The 19,618-nt window shown below is 36.2% G+C and overlaps 1 protein-coding gene across 3 annotated transcripts; it reads left to right on the top strand.

The window, feature by feature from the left end:
- The first annotated feature begins 2,963 nt into the window (after positions 1-2,963).
- On the top strand, positions 2,964-18,714 carry LOC140816466 (uncharacterized). Of its 3 annotated transcripts, none has more exons than XM_073175754.1 (22): positions 2,964-4,128; positions 4,364-4,479; positions 5,001-5,206; positions 7,030-7,149; positions 7,409-7,537; positions 7,621-7,746; positions 8,644-8,699; positions 8,786-8,885; positions 9,017-9,134; positions 9,322-9,531; positions 10,101-10,419; positions 11,985-12,078; positions 12,479-12,587; positions 12,798-13,069; positions 13,204-13,331; positions 13,462-13,696; positions 14,029-14,217; positions 14,340-14,629; positions 15,645-15,834; positions 17,401-17,643; positions 18,061-18,140; positions 18,227-18,714. In XM_073175754.1, the coding sequence occupies exons 1-22, from the start codon at positions 3,275-3,277 to the stop codon at positions 18,372-18,374; spliced, it is 4,332 nt and encodes a 1,443-aa protein (XP_073031855.1). In that variant the 5' UTR covers positions 2,964-3,274; the 3' UTR covers positions 18,375-18,714. The 3 variants fall into 3 exon arrangements, with proteins under 3 accessions (XP_073031855.1, XP_073031856.1, XP_073031857.1); XM_073175756.1 differs by having other exon boundaries at positions 3,979-4,128; positions 4,359-4,479; XM_073175755.1 differs by lacking the exons at positions 17,401-17,643; positions 18,061-18,140; positions 18,227-18,714 and adding an exon at positions 15,870-17,394.
- The last annotated feature ends 904 nt before the right edge of the window (positions 18,715-19,618 follow it).

Raw genomic sequence — 19,618 nt, 5'->3', positions numbered from 1 at the left:
TATACGGGGGTATATTAACCTTGGAAATTTAATTACTTTTATTGATTTTTGTAGAGTTTAAAAGTTTAGAGGTATTGAACATAGACTTTTATAAACTCTATAAAAGTTTTGTGGTATCCAAATTAGATTTTTCTAGAGTCATGAAAAGTATAGTGGTATTCAAACTTGACTTTTTAAAAATCTATAAAAATCTATAAGTATCCAATATTTCCATAGATTTATAATGATTCTAATATAATTCTCTATGTACAAACTTTAAAACAAAATGTACAACTATAAAAACTAAAAAATTGTCTTCTACTCACCTTAGAGATTTTGGTAGACTTTTAATAGAATAAAAAACAACGTTTTCTCATTCTCACTCATATATCTCTCTTTCTCACTCAAAACACGGTGTTTTCTCCTCTCTAAAGACAAATCGAGGGTTTCTCCAAATTTCAAAGGTATGAATCTTTTCTTGAATCGTTATTGATTTGATAAAAAATATATTATGATTTTTATGTATTCAAATCATGGTGAGTTGATGGATTTTCCACGAATCTGAGAGAAAAAAAGATGGCGTCATTTGAAAGAACACTTGAAAATGTATCACCCCATCTGTATACTAGAACGACAAAAATTTGAAAAGATATGAGAAGCTTTTTGGTCGTTGGTATACTAATTTCTTGGAGGGAAATAACGTCGGGGCCATTGGACCTGGTTTTCTATCTTCTCAATAATTCTTAATGATTGTTATTACGGATGGGAAAATAAAATGGGATTCATATATTATAGTTCGTCTTATGTCAGGATATTTTATATTTCAAATAATTATGTGAAATTTTGATAGTAACAATTTTTATGTCCTATCACTTGATAGTAACAGTTTTTATGTCCTATCAGTTTTTGAATGATAGTAACAGTTTTTATGTCCTATCTTTCAATCTTAGCGGATGATTTCACAATGGTCAGGAATTAGGATATAAAAATCTATTTTAATTTTATATGCATCTATATCTTGGAAGGTGAGGAGGAAATGCATCATATGATGAGGCTTTGTTTTCTTAAAATAAATTTTTATATGCATCTATATCTCGCTCCTCACCTTCCAAAATATAATGGCATATGAATGAATAATATATATTTGAATACACAACACACATGCTTCTCCATAGCCTTGAAAGAAGGCGCGTTATCTAGGAGAAAACCAATGCTTCCCAAAAGAGTTGTTCAATCTTCGTCATGCCTCTTTGAGAAACGTCGTTGAAAGGATATTCGGTATATTTAAAGCGCGGTTCAAAATATTCAAAACTGCTCCTCCATTTCCATATACAACACAGGCGAAGCTTGTATTGGCTTGTGCCGGATTGCACAATTTTCTTCGATGAATTTCCAGTTGAACCAGAGAATGAAGTTCCACAACCTTCATCAGAACAAGTTTACGAGGATAACAACTTTGATCAAATATTTGGCACTGAAGAACAACAACGAGCAAATGTAAATGCATGGAGAGATACTATAGCAAACAGAATGTGGAGTGACATTAATCATATTCACAATAACGAACCTTAGATTTTTTCATAAAAAATTGTTTAAAATTTATCAAATTTCATAATGTTTTGATTAGCTATTTATCTATATTGATTAAATTTATTTATATATGCTTATAAATTAAAATTTTATTGATTAATTATTTATGCATGTTGAATAGACATGGGGATTGAAATTTTAATTTTGATAAATTGATTGTGATTTATTTCATATATAAACATATTTACTTTTTAAATAAGTAAATTTATTTCAAAGTGGAGATGTTATTTATGTTAAATAATTACTAGTTCGAAGAAATAATATATATGAAATTTTGATTTTGTTAAATTGAATTGTAATTTTTTTTGCAAAAAATCTACAAAAATCTACAAATATCTATCAAAATCTTGCAAAAAATCTACAAAAGTCCATGGAATCATATTTACAAATTTGTGAGATTCTACAAATGTCAATAAAAATCTACCAAATCCATGGAAATCTAACATTTAAAAAAAATCATTGAAAATCATTAAATCTCTATATTAAATACACCCTACTACATATTATACGTTGAATCCGCACGTACCACTCAATTTCATTCCTTTGATAAACGAAATGAAATTAGTAAATACAACATGGCTTGGTAAATGAAGTTAAATGGTGTGGCGAATTCATACAGAGTCAGTGCCATGACTCTTGTCGATTTATGTATGGCGCAGATGTTTTTATTATTGTCAACTTTATATGCAACTATCATAGTACAAAATGCTCCGTCGCTGGATCCCCTAGCTGAGCTCCAAGTGTACACAAGCGACAAAATTATTCCCGACCATATTTAATTAAAAAATAATCAATAATTTAACATCGATAGTAATATTTTGAAGAATTATTATGTTAATTTATTTAAAATAATATAATGAGTTGGTTAATTTTAGTCATATTAATTAATTTTTAAAAAATGACGTAACCGTAATTTAACATGTTATCTCAAATTTGATAGATCAAACCAAAAATTTATTAAATATTATACAACGTCTTATTCAAATATTTTAATAATCACAATGTTATTTATCTATACAAACCCCACCAATTTCTAATTATTTATAGACAAAAACTTGTGTAAGACGGTCTCACGGGTCGTATTTTGTGAGACGGATCTCTTATTTGAGTCATCCATGAAAAATATTACTTTCTATGCTAAGAGTATTATTTTTTATTGTGAATATCGGTAGGGTTGATTCATTTCACAACTAAAGATTCGTGATTCGTGATATCTTATCTTGTAAATATAAACATAAATATTTATTATATTTTATTTTATAAAAAATGTTTTCATTTATCATTCATTTCATAGAGGCTGCTGCAGTAAAAAAAAGAAAAGAAAAGAAAAGGAGTGGTTCTTTCTAGATTTCTACCACCTTCTCTCGCCAGATTAAACAAAACCCACCACCTAACCCCCCCAGTTTTCATATTCGCTTACGTAATCTCTCTCTCTCTCTCGCTCTATAGTCTTCTGTCTCCCTCTCTTTCTCAACTGCCCTTTTCTTTCCCAATTCAACCCCAATCCAATTTATGCGAATCTATACATAGATTGTACGCAAGACGTGTAGTGGGGCTGGAGTTGCAAGCACTCGAGTTTTATCAGGTGGTTTTTTTTTTTTTAATTTCGATTTCAAGTGCTTTAGCAGATGGAATTCATCTTCGCTGCATCCAGTTGCTACCGCATGATGTGACGTGATGACTATTCTCAGCTTGTTGTTTTCCAATGGCTGTTTCCGGTGTTTGTTATGTGATTTCACGTCCCGCGGTAGTGGTGGTGTTCGCGCTACTACTGAGTGTGTTCGCAAACCCTAGTTTGATTCTGGTGTCGTCTGCTGACGCGGGCTCGGATTTTGACGAGATGGATTCGGATGTGCTGTTGTTTCACCAGGACTATACGCCACCGGCGCCTCCTCCTCCGCCGCCGCACCCTCCGTCGTTGTCATGTGAGTACGATTTAGGTGGGGTTGGTTCTTTGGATACGACTTGCCAGATTGTGTCCGATCTGAATTTGTCGAAGAATGTGTACATAGAAGGGGATGGTAATTTTGTGATTTTGCCAAATGTTACTCTGAACTGTTCGTCCTTCTCGGGATGCGAGCTTACCATTAACGTCACGGGGAACTTCACGTTAGGCCAAAATTCTTCCATAATCACTGGAACATTTCAATTAGTTGCAGGAAATGCAAGTTTCGGCAACGGTTCTGCTGTGACTACCACCGGGTTGGCAGGTTTGCCACCGCCTCAGACAAGTGGGACTCCACAGGGGTTGGATGGAGCGGGAGGGGGGCACGGGGGAAGAGGGGCGGCGTGTTTGAATGATGAGAGTAAGCTTGCGGAAGATGTGTGGGGCGGGGATGCTTATTCATGGTCAAGCTTGGAGAAGCCGTGGAGTTATGGTAGTAGAGGTGGGACAACGAGCAGGGAGGTTGACTATGGAGGTGGTGGAGGTGGGAGGGTAATGATTGTAGTTAAATCCCTCTTGGAGGTAAATGGCAGTGTCTTGGCAGATGGAGGAGATGGAGGTAATAAAGGTGGAGGCGGGTCTGGAGGTAGCATCTACATCAAGGCTTATAAGATGTAATTTTTTGTCCGATCTACTGTTACAGTTTAATGTTAAAGTCTAAAGTTAAAGAAATGTGCTATGATGTTTTTTTCCCTTTTATGCATTATTTCAGTTTATCGTTCAGATTTTACTGTATTATTCTTCCACCTGGTTGTATTAGATAAAGTATAAGGTATCTGAAGCCAGAGGAAGGTTGCTACAGGTTTGAGTTTGATTGGATTGTAATCAAATTATTCTTTTAAAGTGCAGGATTGGGATAGGTAGAATAAGTGCTTGTGGGGGTAACGGTTTTGCTGGAGGTGGTGGTGGTAGAGTGTCCGTTGATATATTCAGTAGGCACGATGAACCTGTCATATCCGTGCACGGTATGATGACCTGTGATATTTTATCCCTTCGATTATCTTTTTAGTTTTAATTTTAAGAAAATTTCATCTTTTCTTTGACAAATGTCCTCTTTTTTGTATTGCATGATGTTCTACTTTCTTCGACATGATCTGGGTTAGTTAGAAAGGTTAAATGTTTCCATGTTTTTTTCCCCTATAAAATAGTGGCGATATTTTCTATCTTAGCTTTTTATCCCTCGGGAGAGGGCAGGGATTAGATAAGGTTGCTCAGAGGGATAGATGGCACTGATATTTGAACGTTGGTCGTATGGTGACAACTATTGGTGCTTTTTTGATTTCTTGTATTTGATTAAAGTTAATATTTGTGTAATGCAGAGGTAGATTAGGACCCAGTTGCTGACAAAGTGTTTTTTTGTCTTAATCTTAATTCTGGTGGGCTTGCTGGTTGTAGCTGCATCTAGCTTGTACAATTTTGTCATTAGGGCTATAAAGTAACCTTTTTAGGTTACTGAAAAACTGAGTTACATGCCTTATTAATGCAGGAGGAAGTAGTCTTGGCTGTCCTTCCAATGCTGGTGCCGCGGGTACATTTTATGACACTGTTCCTCGCAGCCTCACTGTCAGCAATCATTACAAATCAACATATACAGACACCTTGCTTATGGATTTTCCTCAACCATTTTTGACCAATGTCTACATCCAGAACCATGCTAAGGCAGCTGTTCCCTTGTTGTGGAGTCGCGTTCAGGTTAGCGAAACTTAATTCTCATTATTTCAGATACTAGGTAATTCCTAATGGATGTGCAACCTGACAACACAGGCACATTCAGAATCATGTATTTGTAACCATAAATATGTTTGAAATGACAGCAATAGATTTCAATCCTTGGGGTTTATTTGTAATGTTTCTATTCCCTGATAATAAAAGCTCAAAGGTTTGTGGAAGCATCACCTGGTCCATTTGCCAGTTGCCTAGCAAACAGTGATACCCTTCCTTTTCCTGAGCTGGAAAATTGGGCAGTCCAGGACATAAATTATTTTAAGTCACATCAAATCTAAATTCAAATGTTGTCTCTTATCTTTTCTTATTTATGTTGTAGCGCCCTTACTCGAGCCACTACTAAACAGACTAATAAACATGCAACATTAAACTTAATGCCAACAATTAAACAGCGGAAACCAAATACTTAATCATCTTACAACCCAAATGGAAACAAAACAATAACAGCAGTCTTAAACGTTAATACAACCATAACAAATACAAAACATAACCCTGAACGAAAATACAGTAAACCACAGGAAACCTCCACTGGATCACCACCGAAACCCAACTGCTCTAGCCACTGCCCTGGTCGTCCGAACCGTCCAACCTAAGACCTGCCCCGTGGAATGGGGTGCCCAAGATGAAAACAAGGACGTGAGCGACAATCGCCCAATACGAGAATGTACGAGTATATAAACTGATATGATGCATGCAAAATGCAATATGCTCGGATATCAAGGATCAAGTCAAGAATCTCATGCTCAGTCTAGAGGCGCCTGAGTGTGTAGTCTCTGATCTGCCCTAGGCATGTTTTGGCTCCCACACTCATCGTCAAGACGTGGACCTGCAATGTCCAGGTCATCAGAGCCCGCGGGTCCCGTTGGACACTGTAGCTCTCGATGCCCCATCGTCCACAATACAGAATAGGGCTGAGCGGCCCCAACAAACGAGGTATATCTCAAACGATATCAGGCTCAACATGATATGTCATGCATAATATGCCAAAGCAGTAAAACATGTATCATGCAACAGATAAATATGCAGCATATAAGTGTGTATACTACGCTTGGATATCTCAGTCAGTACATCACGTACCTCACTAAAACAATCTGACAGAAAGCTCTGAACCTAGACAATACCAACATAAAGAAATCACTAACAAACCAGATCAAACATGCTACAAAGATCTCCCTAATGATCCTTAAATCACTATCTAAGGATTTAGGGTTATACCTGCGTCCGTCGTTAGCCCGCTGATGATGTCTCGATCTCAGTTCACCGACCCCTCCTCGAGTCGATACTAGCTCCGAAACTTCTCGACACCAAAGTGCCCTCGATACTGGCTAGAAAACCTAAGGATAACTAGAACTCTCTCTCTGAAGAAATGCGGTGAAGGAAACAAAAGAATCGGCTTCCAATTATAGGCTGAAACTGGACTAGTTCACAAAATCCGAAACAATCTTATCTGCCACGTGTCAGAACCTCATTGGTCTAGTTGGATTTCTCGAGATAATGTAATCAGAGATAGATCGGATTATCCATTTTTTTTTAAATTCGGTGGATACCAACAGCTTAATCCCGGATTATCAATTCCTTAATAATACTTAATTAACAAATCATTATCTCTTAATTAATACTTAATTGAAAACAAAGATTCGGGTCATTACATATGTTCTGCATCAATATGTATTTTTTCCTGCATGTGGTTTTATTTTTACAAAATATGCTATGAACTTGTTCTTAAAACCACTGCCTAGTTATATCTACTGTTATATTTACCTAAATCAGCTTTGTGTATTCGTCATAAGGTTCAAGGACAAATCAGCCTCTTGGCTGGAGCAGCGTTGAGCTTTGGACTTGCACATTATTCTATGTCGGAGTTTGAACTGTTGGCAGAAGAGCTTTTGATGAGTGATTCTATAATTAGAGTAAGTGGCAGTTTGTCTGATTTATTTAAGTTTATTGTGTAATATGCATGAAGAGCCTTATTTGTTTGCTTTCCGGGCTAAATTCCATGAATGATTTATGTTATGAATACTTGTATAATTGATTTGTTTTTCGGCTTAGTGTTCCATTCTTTGAGCGATGTTAGGTTTATGCCAGTTTTTTCCCTTCTTTGTCATGGTTCATTTATCAGGTGGAAAGTCTGGAAAACACACTATATTTTCATTTCCACATCATTTACAGGTTTTTGGTGCCCTTCGCATGTCTGTTAAAATGTTTCTAATGTGGAACTCAAGTTTGCTGATAGATGGTGGTGGAGACGAAAATGTCGAGACCTCTTTACTCGAGGCTAGTAATCTCATTGTTCTCAAGGTGAACTACCAGCTGTGCGTTACGTTAAAGTTTGAAAATTTCTTATATACCAGTAATTTACTGTCTATGTAATGTTTTTGCAGGAATCATCCCTCATCCATTCTAATGCGAACTTAGGAGTTCATGGGCAAGGTTTATTGAATTTGTCAGGATCTGGAGATTGTATTGAAGCACAACATCTTGTGTTATCCTTGTTTTATAGTGTCAATGTGAGTAAAAAAATATTTTCTTCACCTTTTGTTTTGATGTTTAAAAATCCACGCTTAAATATCTCTCAAAGGAGGTTCTATTCAGAATTAGATTTCTATCCCCTTTACTTTTGCTTCTTGTTATGGCAAGTGTAAACTGACTACCTTTCTCATGATTATGTTTCTGGATATGAATGGGACAAGATATTTCTTAGTTTTTATTTGCTCTGTTTCTAAAATTCTCTGGTCTGTGTGCTTCAAATTCATTTGGTCTGGTCCAACTTAACATTATTATTTTCGTGGTTAAATTGTAATTTTATCTTACCATATTATATTTGGCCACTTTGCTGGTTTCTGGACATTAATGTTACTGTTATCTTAATTTTTTGTCAACAGTGAACTTTGTTTACTTTGACAATTGGGCTTGTCAATTCTTCTTCTGTGTTTGGCGTATATCCCACTTTACCTCTGTACTAATTGTTCGTTAATGTCCTTGTTTTCATGGCCTAGTTATGTTTTCTATCACAAGATTTCTCAGTTTATCTGTTAGGATGTCCTCCATTTCGTTTCATATTGGTATGCACCAGTGTATTGTTTTTTCATCTGCCACCATAATTCAGAGTACTCAAAAGTACTAAAAATTTTCCGTTGCGTGTATTTATACCTACATACATGTAACTGGTTTAGTGGGTTTATTTTAGCGCGTTTTGCATTTAAGTGCATTGTCTTGTGCAAGATTTTTTTCATGCAGACATTGTTTCCAAATTGTATTGGCTCCTGGAACATTAATATTGCACATGATCTTGAATGAGTATTCTTGTGTTATTTGATAAATGAAGTATAGCTTTAGGTTGTGCATGCAACGGATATTATTGAATTAATTGGGTTGTTCTGTATTTTCATCATGTTAAAATGAAGATTGGACCTGGGTCTATTCTCCGCGGTCCTTTGAAAAATGCCTCTGGAGATGCTTTGTAAGTTATGCTTTGAATTCGATTTAATCAGTAGCAGAAATGTGCCAGTCTACCTTGCTCAATTCATTTTTTTGTTTCTTGTTTAGAACGCTGAAACTAGATTGTCAGTCGCAAGTTTGTGCTACTGAACTACTTCATCCACCTGAAGATTGCAATGTGAATTCTTCTTTGCCTTTTACCCTACAGGTGCACATCTTTTGTTTGGAAATAGTGAATTTTGTGATTTTCCACTTGGGTGTTGTTCAAAACCTATTATTTTTATTTGTCATTCATATTCTGCTGGGATAGTTTATTTTTAGTATTTTGGTTGCATGCAGATTTGTCGTGTGGAGGATATCCTTGTTGAAGGAAACGTTGAAGGTTCTGTTGTTCATTTTCACAGAGCAAGAACCATCAAGGTTCCCTCCTCTGGAATCATTAGCACATCTGGAATGGGTATGATTTTAAATCTTGAACATGTGACATCTTTATTGCTTTTCCATGTAGATAATTAACAGGCATAGCTGGAAATCTATTTTTGAATTGTAAAAATTTCTGTTTGAGACAATCTATAATCAATCAAAAACCCCAGGAATCACATCAGCCACAATTTCGATTATTTTTTAGTTTGCTCTCTGTGCAGGCTGCATTGGTGGCATTGGTCAAGGAAACGTCTCGAGTACTGGCATTGGCGGCGGCGGCGGTCATGGTGGTAAAGGTGGAATGGGCTGTTACGAAGATGACTGTGCCGCGGGTGGCATATCGTATGGAAATGCAAATTTGCCCTGTGAATTGGGTAGTGGAAGCGGAAATGAGAGCTCAGCTGTGTTTACTGCTGGTGGCGGCATTTTGGGTGAGATATTTTTGAATTTTTTCTTATTTCAGTGGTGCATCTCTTTGTTCTCTTTCTATTTTTTGTGCTTGGTGTCTACAAGGTCAATTTGATATGCAGGTTGGTTGATTTATGGTTGTTATCATTGGCAGTTTTTGATGAAGTAATTGAAGTAGAATAAATAAAGAGGAGTCTCAGGTGTCCAATTATATAAACCTAAAATGGAAGAACTCTTGATCTGATATGTTCAAAAGTGATATCATGATCATAATTAGGTTGATGTCTTTAGTATATCATGAGTTATTTTATACTTCTTTGCATACCATTCTGGACCAGTGGAAACAAGAAATGACTTTTATGACAGGCCTTACTTTTTTCAGTATTGACTTTCCTTGTTTTCTCCAAATAAATCTTCAAACGTAAAGATGGGTGGTTTGCTATGGATAACCATTGCAGAACTTTACTCCCATCTTATATATCAGATGTTTTATGAATTTTTATGATTTAAGCGCATGCCTTTGGTCTCTAAAATTTCTGATCGTCAGGTGCCATTCTTCTCTTGTTCTTGTTCATTTGCCTTTTCCTTACAGTGATGGGTTCATTGGAGCATCCCTTGTTGAATTTAGATGTTGAAGGCTCTATTAGGGCTGATGGGGAGAGTTTCCAAGAGAAGTACGATATTGATAATGCATATGTTGAACCTGGGGGTGGATCTGGGGGAACTATATTGGTTTTTTTGCACTTTTTGGCTCTCGGTGAATTTGGCACTTTATCAAGTGTTGGAGGTCATGGTAGCCTTGGTGGTGGTGGAGGTGGAGGTGGTGGCAGGATTCATTTTCACTGGTCGGACATTGCCACTGGAGATGAATATTGGCCATTAGCTGTAGTGAATGGGAGCGTTAATTCGAGGTTAGCAAAAATACTTAACCTACACGTGTTTTTCTATACGAAGTGTTTTGTTGCTTTGTCACATGGTGGTTCTTGATTTTAACCTATGATGGCATTTGTGTTTTTTTTACAGTATTCCATCTTTAGTTTATTCTTTGAACCTTCTGCACATTTTAACTGATTGTGCAGTTCTTCAGCTTACTAATTAGGGTGCATAAGTGGCGAGTCGAGCTCGAGTATCATATTACTCGAGCTTGACACGATTTTACCTTGACTCGAACTCGATCGAACATTCAATTTCAAGCTCGAGCTCGACTCATATATCGAGTTACTCGAGCTCTTCGAGCTCGAAAGTAGTATTAACATAATTTTAGGATCACATTTTATATTTATATGAAAAAATACCCTTTAACTATATATCTTTTAAAATGATAATAATATATAGTTACTAGAGTAACTCGCGAGCTACTTGTCAAACCCGACTTGATTGAAGAATCGAACTACTCTCGAGAGCTAATCGAGTAGAAACAATCGTGAGTCGAACTCAACTCGATTGAAGAATCGAGCTAGAAAGTAGCTCAGTCAAATCAAGTTCGAGTTGAGTTTTGACTGAGTCGCTCACGAGTAACTTGACTTGCTTGCACCCCAATTACTAATCTAGTTGGCACCCCAATTACCTATCAAGTAATCATGTCATCTTTCCCTTTATTTTGTTCTTCATTTCTCTCTTGCTGCTGATACAAGTAGTATTTTATGTCCACATCTTGTATCTTTTTCGATTTACAGTCTTCTTCGGCTACCATACCTGTTCATGGTCTGATCAATTTTTTTATATCAATTTTTTATAATGAATGGAGAACTGGTGGAATGCGCGGAACCATATATTGATTGACATGTGTTAAGCAACTATTTATTTTTCAGTTTTGGTTCTTAAAATTGAGCATGTATGGAAGTTGGGGTGGGGGGGACGTGATTGAAGTTATGTCTGGCAACAGTTCCTGTTTTTTACATACTGAGTTGTGATCGGGTTGCAAAAGTAATAATTTAAGACTGACATAAGTGCATAACTTCACGATAATGATTTACAACAGAAAATTGTTACATTCTGTTAACTTTGAATTAAGGCTTGGAAGGCATCTTATAGTCTTATGAATGAGGTTTGACAGTACCTTTTTACTGAATTATCAAAGCTGAAGCTATACTGTAGTTCGTATCTCATCCACTGTATTGTATATGCACTCTTGACCGTTGAAGAAGCTGTGAACACAGTATCCTCTCCCTGTGTAAATATATTGTTGTTTACTTTGATGCGTACTAAGTTACATGCAGGCCCTGTCCGGTAGAGGTAAATAAATGTCAATTACAAAAATTGGAAGTATTATAGTTGCTTCCGGAAAGTGTAACATCTCATGTGTGTGAATAGTCAGGTGAATCACAATGTAGTGTGGATGTTTAAGATGAATGCACTTAATCAACATGAATTGATACTCAAAATTCTTTAAATATCTGCTTTTTAATTTTTGTCTACAGCTTTGTTATTTGGATTGCATTTTTCCAGTAATTCTAGGTTGTCTGCTTTACCATAGGGGTGGATTAGGTGGCAACCAAGGTCATACTGGTGAAAATGGAACTGTTAGTGGAAAAGCTTGCCCCAAAGGACTGTATGGGATATTCTGTGAGGTAGTTTATTTTTCATCATTTGACCGCTGTTTTTAGGGATTTGTCTTATCTTCTTCGACATTGTTCATTAGAAGCATTTGCATTTTGGTGTTGATGAAATTAATTTTAAAAGCTGAGACAGGAAGAATGCAATATACTGTGGAATTGTTGAATATTTTATGCAGAAAATGCTTGTTAGCTGGAATTCACTCGGCACATTGTTGTTAGGACTCTTTTGCAAGATTTTGAGCTGGTGAAACCTGCCAACTTTCTTGGCCAAGATGTCATCTAAATTCTAATGTTTTTTTTTTGTTATAATATTAGATAAAGAACCAAAGCTTGCTTTTTCAGAAGCTAAAATTTAGTAGGTGATAGAGCCATCGGTATTGGATGTTGATGTTTTTCTTTCAAATTTCTGCAGGAATGTCCTGTTGGCACATATAAAAATTATACTGGATCTGATAGATCCCTCTGTTTTTCATGCCCAAGTGATCAGCTTCCCAATCGTGGTGGTTATGTTCATGTCCGAGGTATTCATTGTGGGATTTTGTGCCTTTATGGAGGCTGTTTATTATCAGGGGATAATATTGTCATTATCCTCTTTTAGACTAATGTATTTTGGGTTGAACTCTGTGCTCGATTCTTATTATGATAGTCATAAATTACATTAGCATTAGATTATTTTTTCATATATGTCTTATGTGGACTAGTAATTTGAGATTATTGTTTGCTCCATGTAGGTGGTATTACAGAAACACCTTGCCCTTATAAATGCATTTCTGAGAGATATCACATGCCACACTGCTATACAGCTCTTGAAGAGTTGATATATACATTCGGAGGACCCTGGCTGTTTTGTCTGCTTCTTTTGGGCCTACTGATTTTACTTGCTTTGGTGCTAAGTGTTGCACGGATGAAGTTCATTGGGGTTGAGGAGTTATCAGGCCCAGATCCTATGCAGCAGGGTTCTCAAATAGATCACTCATTCCCTTTTCTGGAGTCCCTTAATGAAGTATTTTGACTAACCCTGCATGTTTAATTCTATATACAAGTCTTTAACGTGTGTGGTGAAATATACTATTATTATTTCATTTTCAAAATCCAACTTCTAGTGGTAATCAGGGAAAAAAATTGATTCTCAATCAGGTTTTGGAAACTAACAGAGTTGAAGAGTCACAGAGTCATGTGCACAGAATGTATTTTATGGGTCCTAATACATTTAGTGAACCTTGGCATCTTCCTCATATACCTCCTGAACAAGTTAAGGAGATAGTGTAAGTTCTTTTTCATTTTGCTCCTGGCTGATTTCTTCTTTCAGTGCTTTGTTTGCTATATTATGTGTAATCTAAGAAAATATAGCTTATGCCTTTTATCCATATGATGTATATAAATTTTTATGGGCAGGTATGAGGGTGCATTTAATACCTTTGTGGATGAGATGAATTCTCTTGCTGCATATCAGTGGTGGGAAGGATCACTACATAGTATTCTTTGTTTTCTCGCATATCCCCTTGCATGGTCTTGGCAACAATGGAGACGGAGAATCAAGTTACAAAGAATACGAGAATTTGTGCGGTCTGAATATGATCATGCTTGCTTACGATCTTGCCGTTCACGTGCTCTATATGAGGGTTTGAAGGTCAGTTTTGAAAGGATTTGTCTTTTGCGATTAATCTTTTAAGGTTGAAATCTTATCGTGTTCTTCATGGGTGGATGTTATCATGTTACATTCTTGTAAACTTTGTGTATTTTCATGCTGTTGAATTAATCAACACTTTATTTATTTACCTTATCAACTACTATATTGATTTAAGCTTTTTTCCCCGACAAAGCTATTTAACACGTTCAAGCTTATGTTTTTCTAGTACAAACTGATCTCCGTTTCCCACATCATTGAAATCCATGTGTTCGAAGCAGTACTTCATTTGAAAGTTTCAAGCTTATCCTTGTTTATCATATATGTGACCGTAGGTGGCTGCTACTCCGGATTTACTGCTAGCTTATGTTGACTTTTTCCTTGGAGGAGATGAAAAGAGAAGCGATCTTCCTCCTAGTCTTCGCCAAAGATTACCAATGTCTCTATTATTTGGAGGAAATGGAAGCTACATGACTCCTTTCTCACTTCATAATGATGGTATCATTACCAGTCTCATGAGTCAGGTATGTTGTTACTGCTGGGGCTTTGAATTTCATCTGTGCACAAACATGAATTTCTTGGACAAGCCATTTTTCTCTCTTGTAATTGAAGTAGAGAATTGCACTGACTATCACTTTTCTGTCAGTCTGTGCCACCGACCACGTGGTATCGCTTTGTGGCAGGTCTAAATGCACAGTTGCGCCTGGTACGTCGGGGTTACCTTCGATCAAAACTTCGTCCTGTCATCCTCTGGCTTGAAGTTTATGCAAATCCCAGATTAAGGACCTATGGTGTGTGTGTGGATCTTGCTTGGTTTGGGGCAACCACTGCTAGCTATTGTCATTATGGACTCTTGGTTTATGCTGTTGAAGAAGAAGCGGACCCTGTATCATTAAGTTGGCCTGATGGATCACGTGGAGACCAAGAACATTCACGGTATGTAATTATGACTGCGCTTGCATTTTGTTACAAATCCTTAAATAAAGACCGGGGGATGTGTCTTTTTTGAACTCATGAATAATTGTGATGTTCCGACACCTAAAATATATAAATTTTTTGCTATAGTTTGACCTATATGGAACTCCATTCCACGATGGCATTTTTATTGTTTTTTTTATTATTATTAGAATGTTGCAAATATCATATAGCTATTCAAATGAAGTGCCCGAGTTTTTTTTAATGTACTTGATTAGAGGGTGAAGAAGGCTGATTTCCCAGTTCCTCTCCAAAGTGACAAACTGTTGATGGAGAACTGTGTGCTACGGAGTTTTTACCACCATAACGCAATGCATTATTTTTTTGTTACTTTCACTGTGTGGATGGTGTTTCTCTGAGGCTGTATTTTTTTCGTAAAATGGGTTACAACATTTGTGTTACTTGTTTGTGTAGCGTGTGTTAAGAATATAAGATTGCATGAATTTGTGCCCACTGTTGAAATTTTTGAAAGTTCTTCCTGACTGAGTTCCTGTTTTTCCAAGATTTTGCTTCAACTCTAGGCTTACCATAGATTTTTTCTTTCCTACACTGTGGTATAATCGGTGCTACCACTTTTATCTTTGGACCTCAGCCCTCAGAGCTCACAAACAGTGACTTCACTGGTATACCAAGTTCTTGCATGTTATTTTCCTTATAATGAAGTGTTTCTGACTGCCTTTAATCTTTTGTTCAGTTACTTATTATTTTGCACCACATTGTAGTAAAAATATTTCTGCCCCTTTTACATTTGTTGATACTTGATATATCCACTGATTTATTGGGTGGCTCATGACTGTAGTGTGGATGTTGCTTGCTACTTGTGGGTGACTCTTGTTCTTTGTCATCTCCATGAGTTGCTATAAACAATCATTGTTGCAATAAGATTGAAGTTGGTTGAAACAGTTTTTGAAGCATATCTTCTTCAGTGTTTATTTGATCTAATTTTTAATTTTCCTGGTTTGCTCTTGTGATGCAGTGCCATCAATATCTCTCCAAAAGACGGAACATACTCAGATCGAACTCGTGGGACCACCGAAGGCAATCCAAGGCCTAAGATTTATGGTGGAATTTTGGATAGTAGCAACTTAAAGGTGCTTGAGGAGAAAAGAGGGATATTTTTTGCACTCTCTTTTCTGATTCACAATACTAAACCGGTTGGCCATCAGGTATCTTTCTGACCCCATCACATACTTGTCACCAGGTATCTTTCTGACCCCATCACATACTTGTTTGTACATACCCTGGAAATCTACCCGCCCACACCCATACTCAAATTCATCTTTAGAGTTGGACGTCCAAAAATTGAATGTATAGGTTGGGTTAGGTGTTACTTTAAGTTTGGGATTTACCCAGCCCAATCAGATTCAGGTAGACTGTCAGGTGATTGAGGTTTTGGTTAGTTTCTTGTTACCGAATAAAACCGCCAACAATAGGCTCTGTTTTGAGTTTGCCAAATCACTTGCCACATTCTATCTGGGTCAACCCATCAAACATCTCTCAAGTTCAGGGTTAGTGTGGACACATAATCAGTTTGGTTAAAATTCACTTTATTAATTGTACTTCTCAATTTTTTTTCTTGTTTTGGAATGTAAGGCTGTAAACAATTTTGTGTTCAACTATCACAGCTGAAAAACATTTTTTCTAGTTCTAAAAAAGAAGCCAGCTAAAAAAAAGCCCGAAAACCACATTTTTGGTTTCTTTATTCTGGCTTTTTATTATCACTTCATAATTGTAAGGTTGCCTTTGGATTGAGTTTTTTTTATTTGATTTGAGAAAATTATTTGAAATTTGGATTTTAACTGGATTTCAAATGAAACTGTAGAAGTGTTAACTGAAAATTCAGTATCATTGTTAATACAACACAGCTTTGATTGAGAAGGGATGGATTTAAAGTCAGCCGATATTAATTATATCCAAACAACAAAGAAGGATTTTAAATAATATATTTGAAAGGCTTGATTTCAAAGGACTTGATCCAAACATTATCTGAAAGTCCAGCCAAGCATCAACTATTTGAATTTACAATTTCCTCTTTTAATAGCCACCCTTCTCCATTTATATGGTTTCTCAGAAACGACTGAACTTGGTGAACAATATTGACTCTGATCTTGTTCTACGGTTAGTAAATATAAAACTTGATATTAATCCAAAAGATTTGGTAAATTTGTTTTTTGTTTAGTTCTTTCAAACATTGAGGTACAATATTAGAAAACTCTCTTGCTCGGTGTATTTTTTCCCTATTATTTAGGGTGCTCATGTCAGACCTCAGATTCAGAATTCTGGACACATTGCATATGAAAAACAAAATAAAAAGAACACCCGTAGAATGACATAATGAAACACACGCTGAGAATTTCTACAAAACATTTCAATCACCAGATAATGTCCCCATCTTTTAACATGTTACCATTTTTGCTGCTCTTTTTTTTTAATGTTTGTATTTGAATTCCTGTGTTCTGCTATCACATTCTGGAGTAAAGCTTTCCTACAACGAATTCCCAGTCTTCAATGCGGCCAAAACAGTCTAGTTAATTTTTTTGAGCAGAAATTTGACCTTACCTCCCATATACCTGATGCTAGCTGTGTCTCTAACTATAGTTTATGCACTACCTGAAACTTGTGTACCCAATTTAAACCCTTGCAAACGAGAAACAACTGACCTACTTTACTTTTCTAGACATCTGTTTTGTGTTGTCATTTTTCCTGAAAAAAGCTTGTATCTTGTGCTGCAGGACCTGGTCGGTTTGGTAATCTCTATCCTGCTTCTAGGAGATTTTAGCCTGGTGTTACTCACTTTGCTTCAGTTGTACTCATTTTCTTTAGCAGATGTGTTTTTTGTATTGCTTATTTTACCCCTGGGGATTTTACTTCCATTCCCTGCTGGTATCAATGCTTTATTCAGTCACGGACCACGGCGATCAGCAGGTCTTGCACGTGTATATGCTTTGTGGAACATTTTGTCCTTGATAAATGTTGTAAGTTTCTTGATCGATTCTTGAAATTCACTTCCAATATCCGTCGGGCACTTGTAAATAAATCAAATTAAGTTGTGTTGCACCAAATTTTTCTGGCATTGGATTTAGACTGGATATCAATTTTAAGCCATATAAAGAGCCTTCTAAAAAAATTAGAAAATTGCCAAGGGCACTGATTAAGGTGTGCTGGCACAACCATGTGCATAAATAGAAGTATGTGACGTGAGGACAAATGTGATGCCGTGTCTAAACTTTTTACACGTACTAATGTGTTTTTCTTTGTAGACACATTGTATCATACTATCATGTAAAGCCTTGAACCTCTTTTTGGAAATATCACTATGGAATTTTAGGTTAGTCCTGTTAGCTTTGCTTTCTTATTACATTTGACTTTTTTTTATTGGTTTACCCTTGTAGGGTGTTGCGTTCATTTGTGGCTATCTTCACTTCCGTACTCAGTCGAGTAAGAGATTTCCAAATTTCCAGTCATGGAACAAGTAAGCCAGAACCAAAGCTTTTCCTGCTTTGCCATTTCATAGCTTTGCTATCTCTTAGTCTTCATATGAATTTTATGTACTGACAGGGACGAAAATGAATGGTGGATTTTTCCATTTGCACTTGTTTTGTGCAAGTGCATCCAATCGAAGCTCGTTAATTGGCATGTTGCAAATCTGGAAATTCAAGACCGTTCGTTGTATAGTAACGACTTTGACTTGTTTTGGCAGTCATGATATTTGCTCCAACCTAAATATTTCCCACTCTAATTCCCATCAATTTTTTAATGGGTTTTATTTAATATGGAATATTCGTGGTAGTCTTTTGACACAGGAGTAGAAAAGTTGTACTGAAAAAGAAAAGGAAATGGATGTTTAGATAGGTGAAAGTCCTTAATTTTGTAGTCGTGTTGTGCAGCAGATATAACCAGAAGTTCTCTCTACAATGTATATTATATCAATCAACGAATGGGATATTCCCATTATCACCTAATTAGGTATCTAGTTCTTGATTCACTCCGGATTTGTTCCTTTCTGTTTTCTGAAGAGCGGATTTTATATTTCTTTTTTGTTTTTATTATCTTATTTTTATTCTCACTAATATGCTTTGACGATATACCTGCAATCCTTTTTCTATTGCCTGTGCATGACGGCTTAGTTACGGGGAGAAATGGATGCATGTCTTTGTTTTTTTTATAAAAGAATCAATACTATTTATATAATGCTCCTAAAGTCCTTTTTAGATGGTGAACAGCCTCAATCTGGACATTAGATTAGTTGTTTTTTATTTTTTTTATTTAAGTTTTTAATGTGTTTATAGTTTTCCCAATTAAATATTTGCAGTCTCCCGTTTTCTGCCCGTCGGGTTAAAATCTGAAACAGATCTCTCTCACTCCATTTAAAAGCCTTCTTCAAATTTCGTCCGATTTGTGCATAAGAGGAGATTTTGAGTTTCATAATGACTATGAGCTTCTCTTTGAATTCCAAACCCTTTCAAATTCAACGAACTATCAAACGAAAATGATATTTTTTGTAGGATTAAGCTTAAGCTTCAATTAATCGTGTTTTCGACAAACTCTAATCCAAGGATGAGATACACTCTGGGGTCAGCTCCTTCTAAGCGCATTTTTTTTGGTAAAAAGAAGGTTCTATTCAGAATACTTAGAAGTTTTGAAGTGGCACGAAGCAAGTGTGATTCTGAGATAACTTGATGTAGTTGAAGTGGTCATTGATAAGTTAACGAAAGCAACATTTTTCGAACTGGATAAGATGGTGACCATTTTTATGAATGAGATGGTAAGATTGTATGGGGTTTTGAGTTTTTACAAGTGTGACATTTGCAACAAAATGCTCCCATGGGCATGTGAGTTGATAAGATTCGAGGTAACGTGAGAAGATATACTCCAATAATGTATGATCAATTCTCTTGTGGATTATATGACTCATTGAAATTTTTTGGGTGTATGCTTTGATGGTCGGTG

Source organism: Primulina eburnea, chromosome 16 (genome assembly GCF_022965805.1).
Source record: "Primulina eburnea isolate SZY01 chromosome 16, ASM2296580v1, whole genome shotgun sequence".
In the NCBI taxonomy this organism is placed as follows: Eukaryota; Viridiplantae; Streptophyta; class Magnoliopsida; order Lamiales; family Gesneriaceae; genus Primulina; species Primulina eburnea.
Note: the sequence above shows the minus strand (reverse complement) of the source record. Positions and strands in the feature narration are given on the sequence as shown.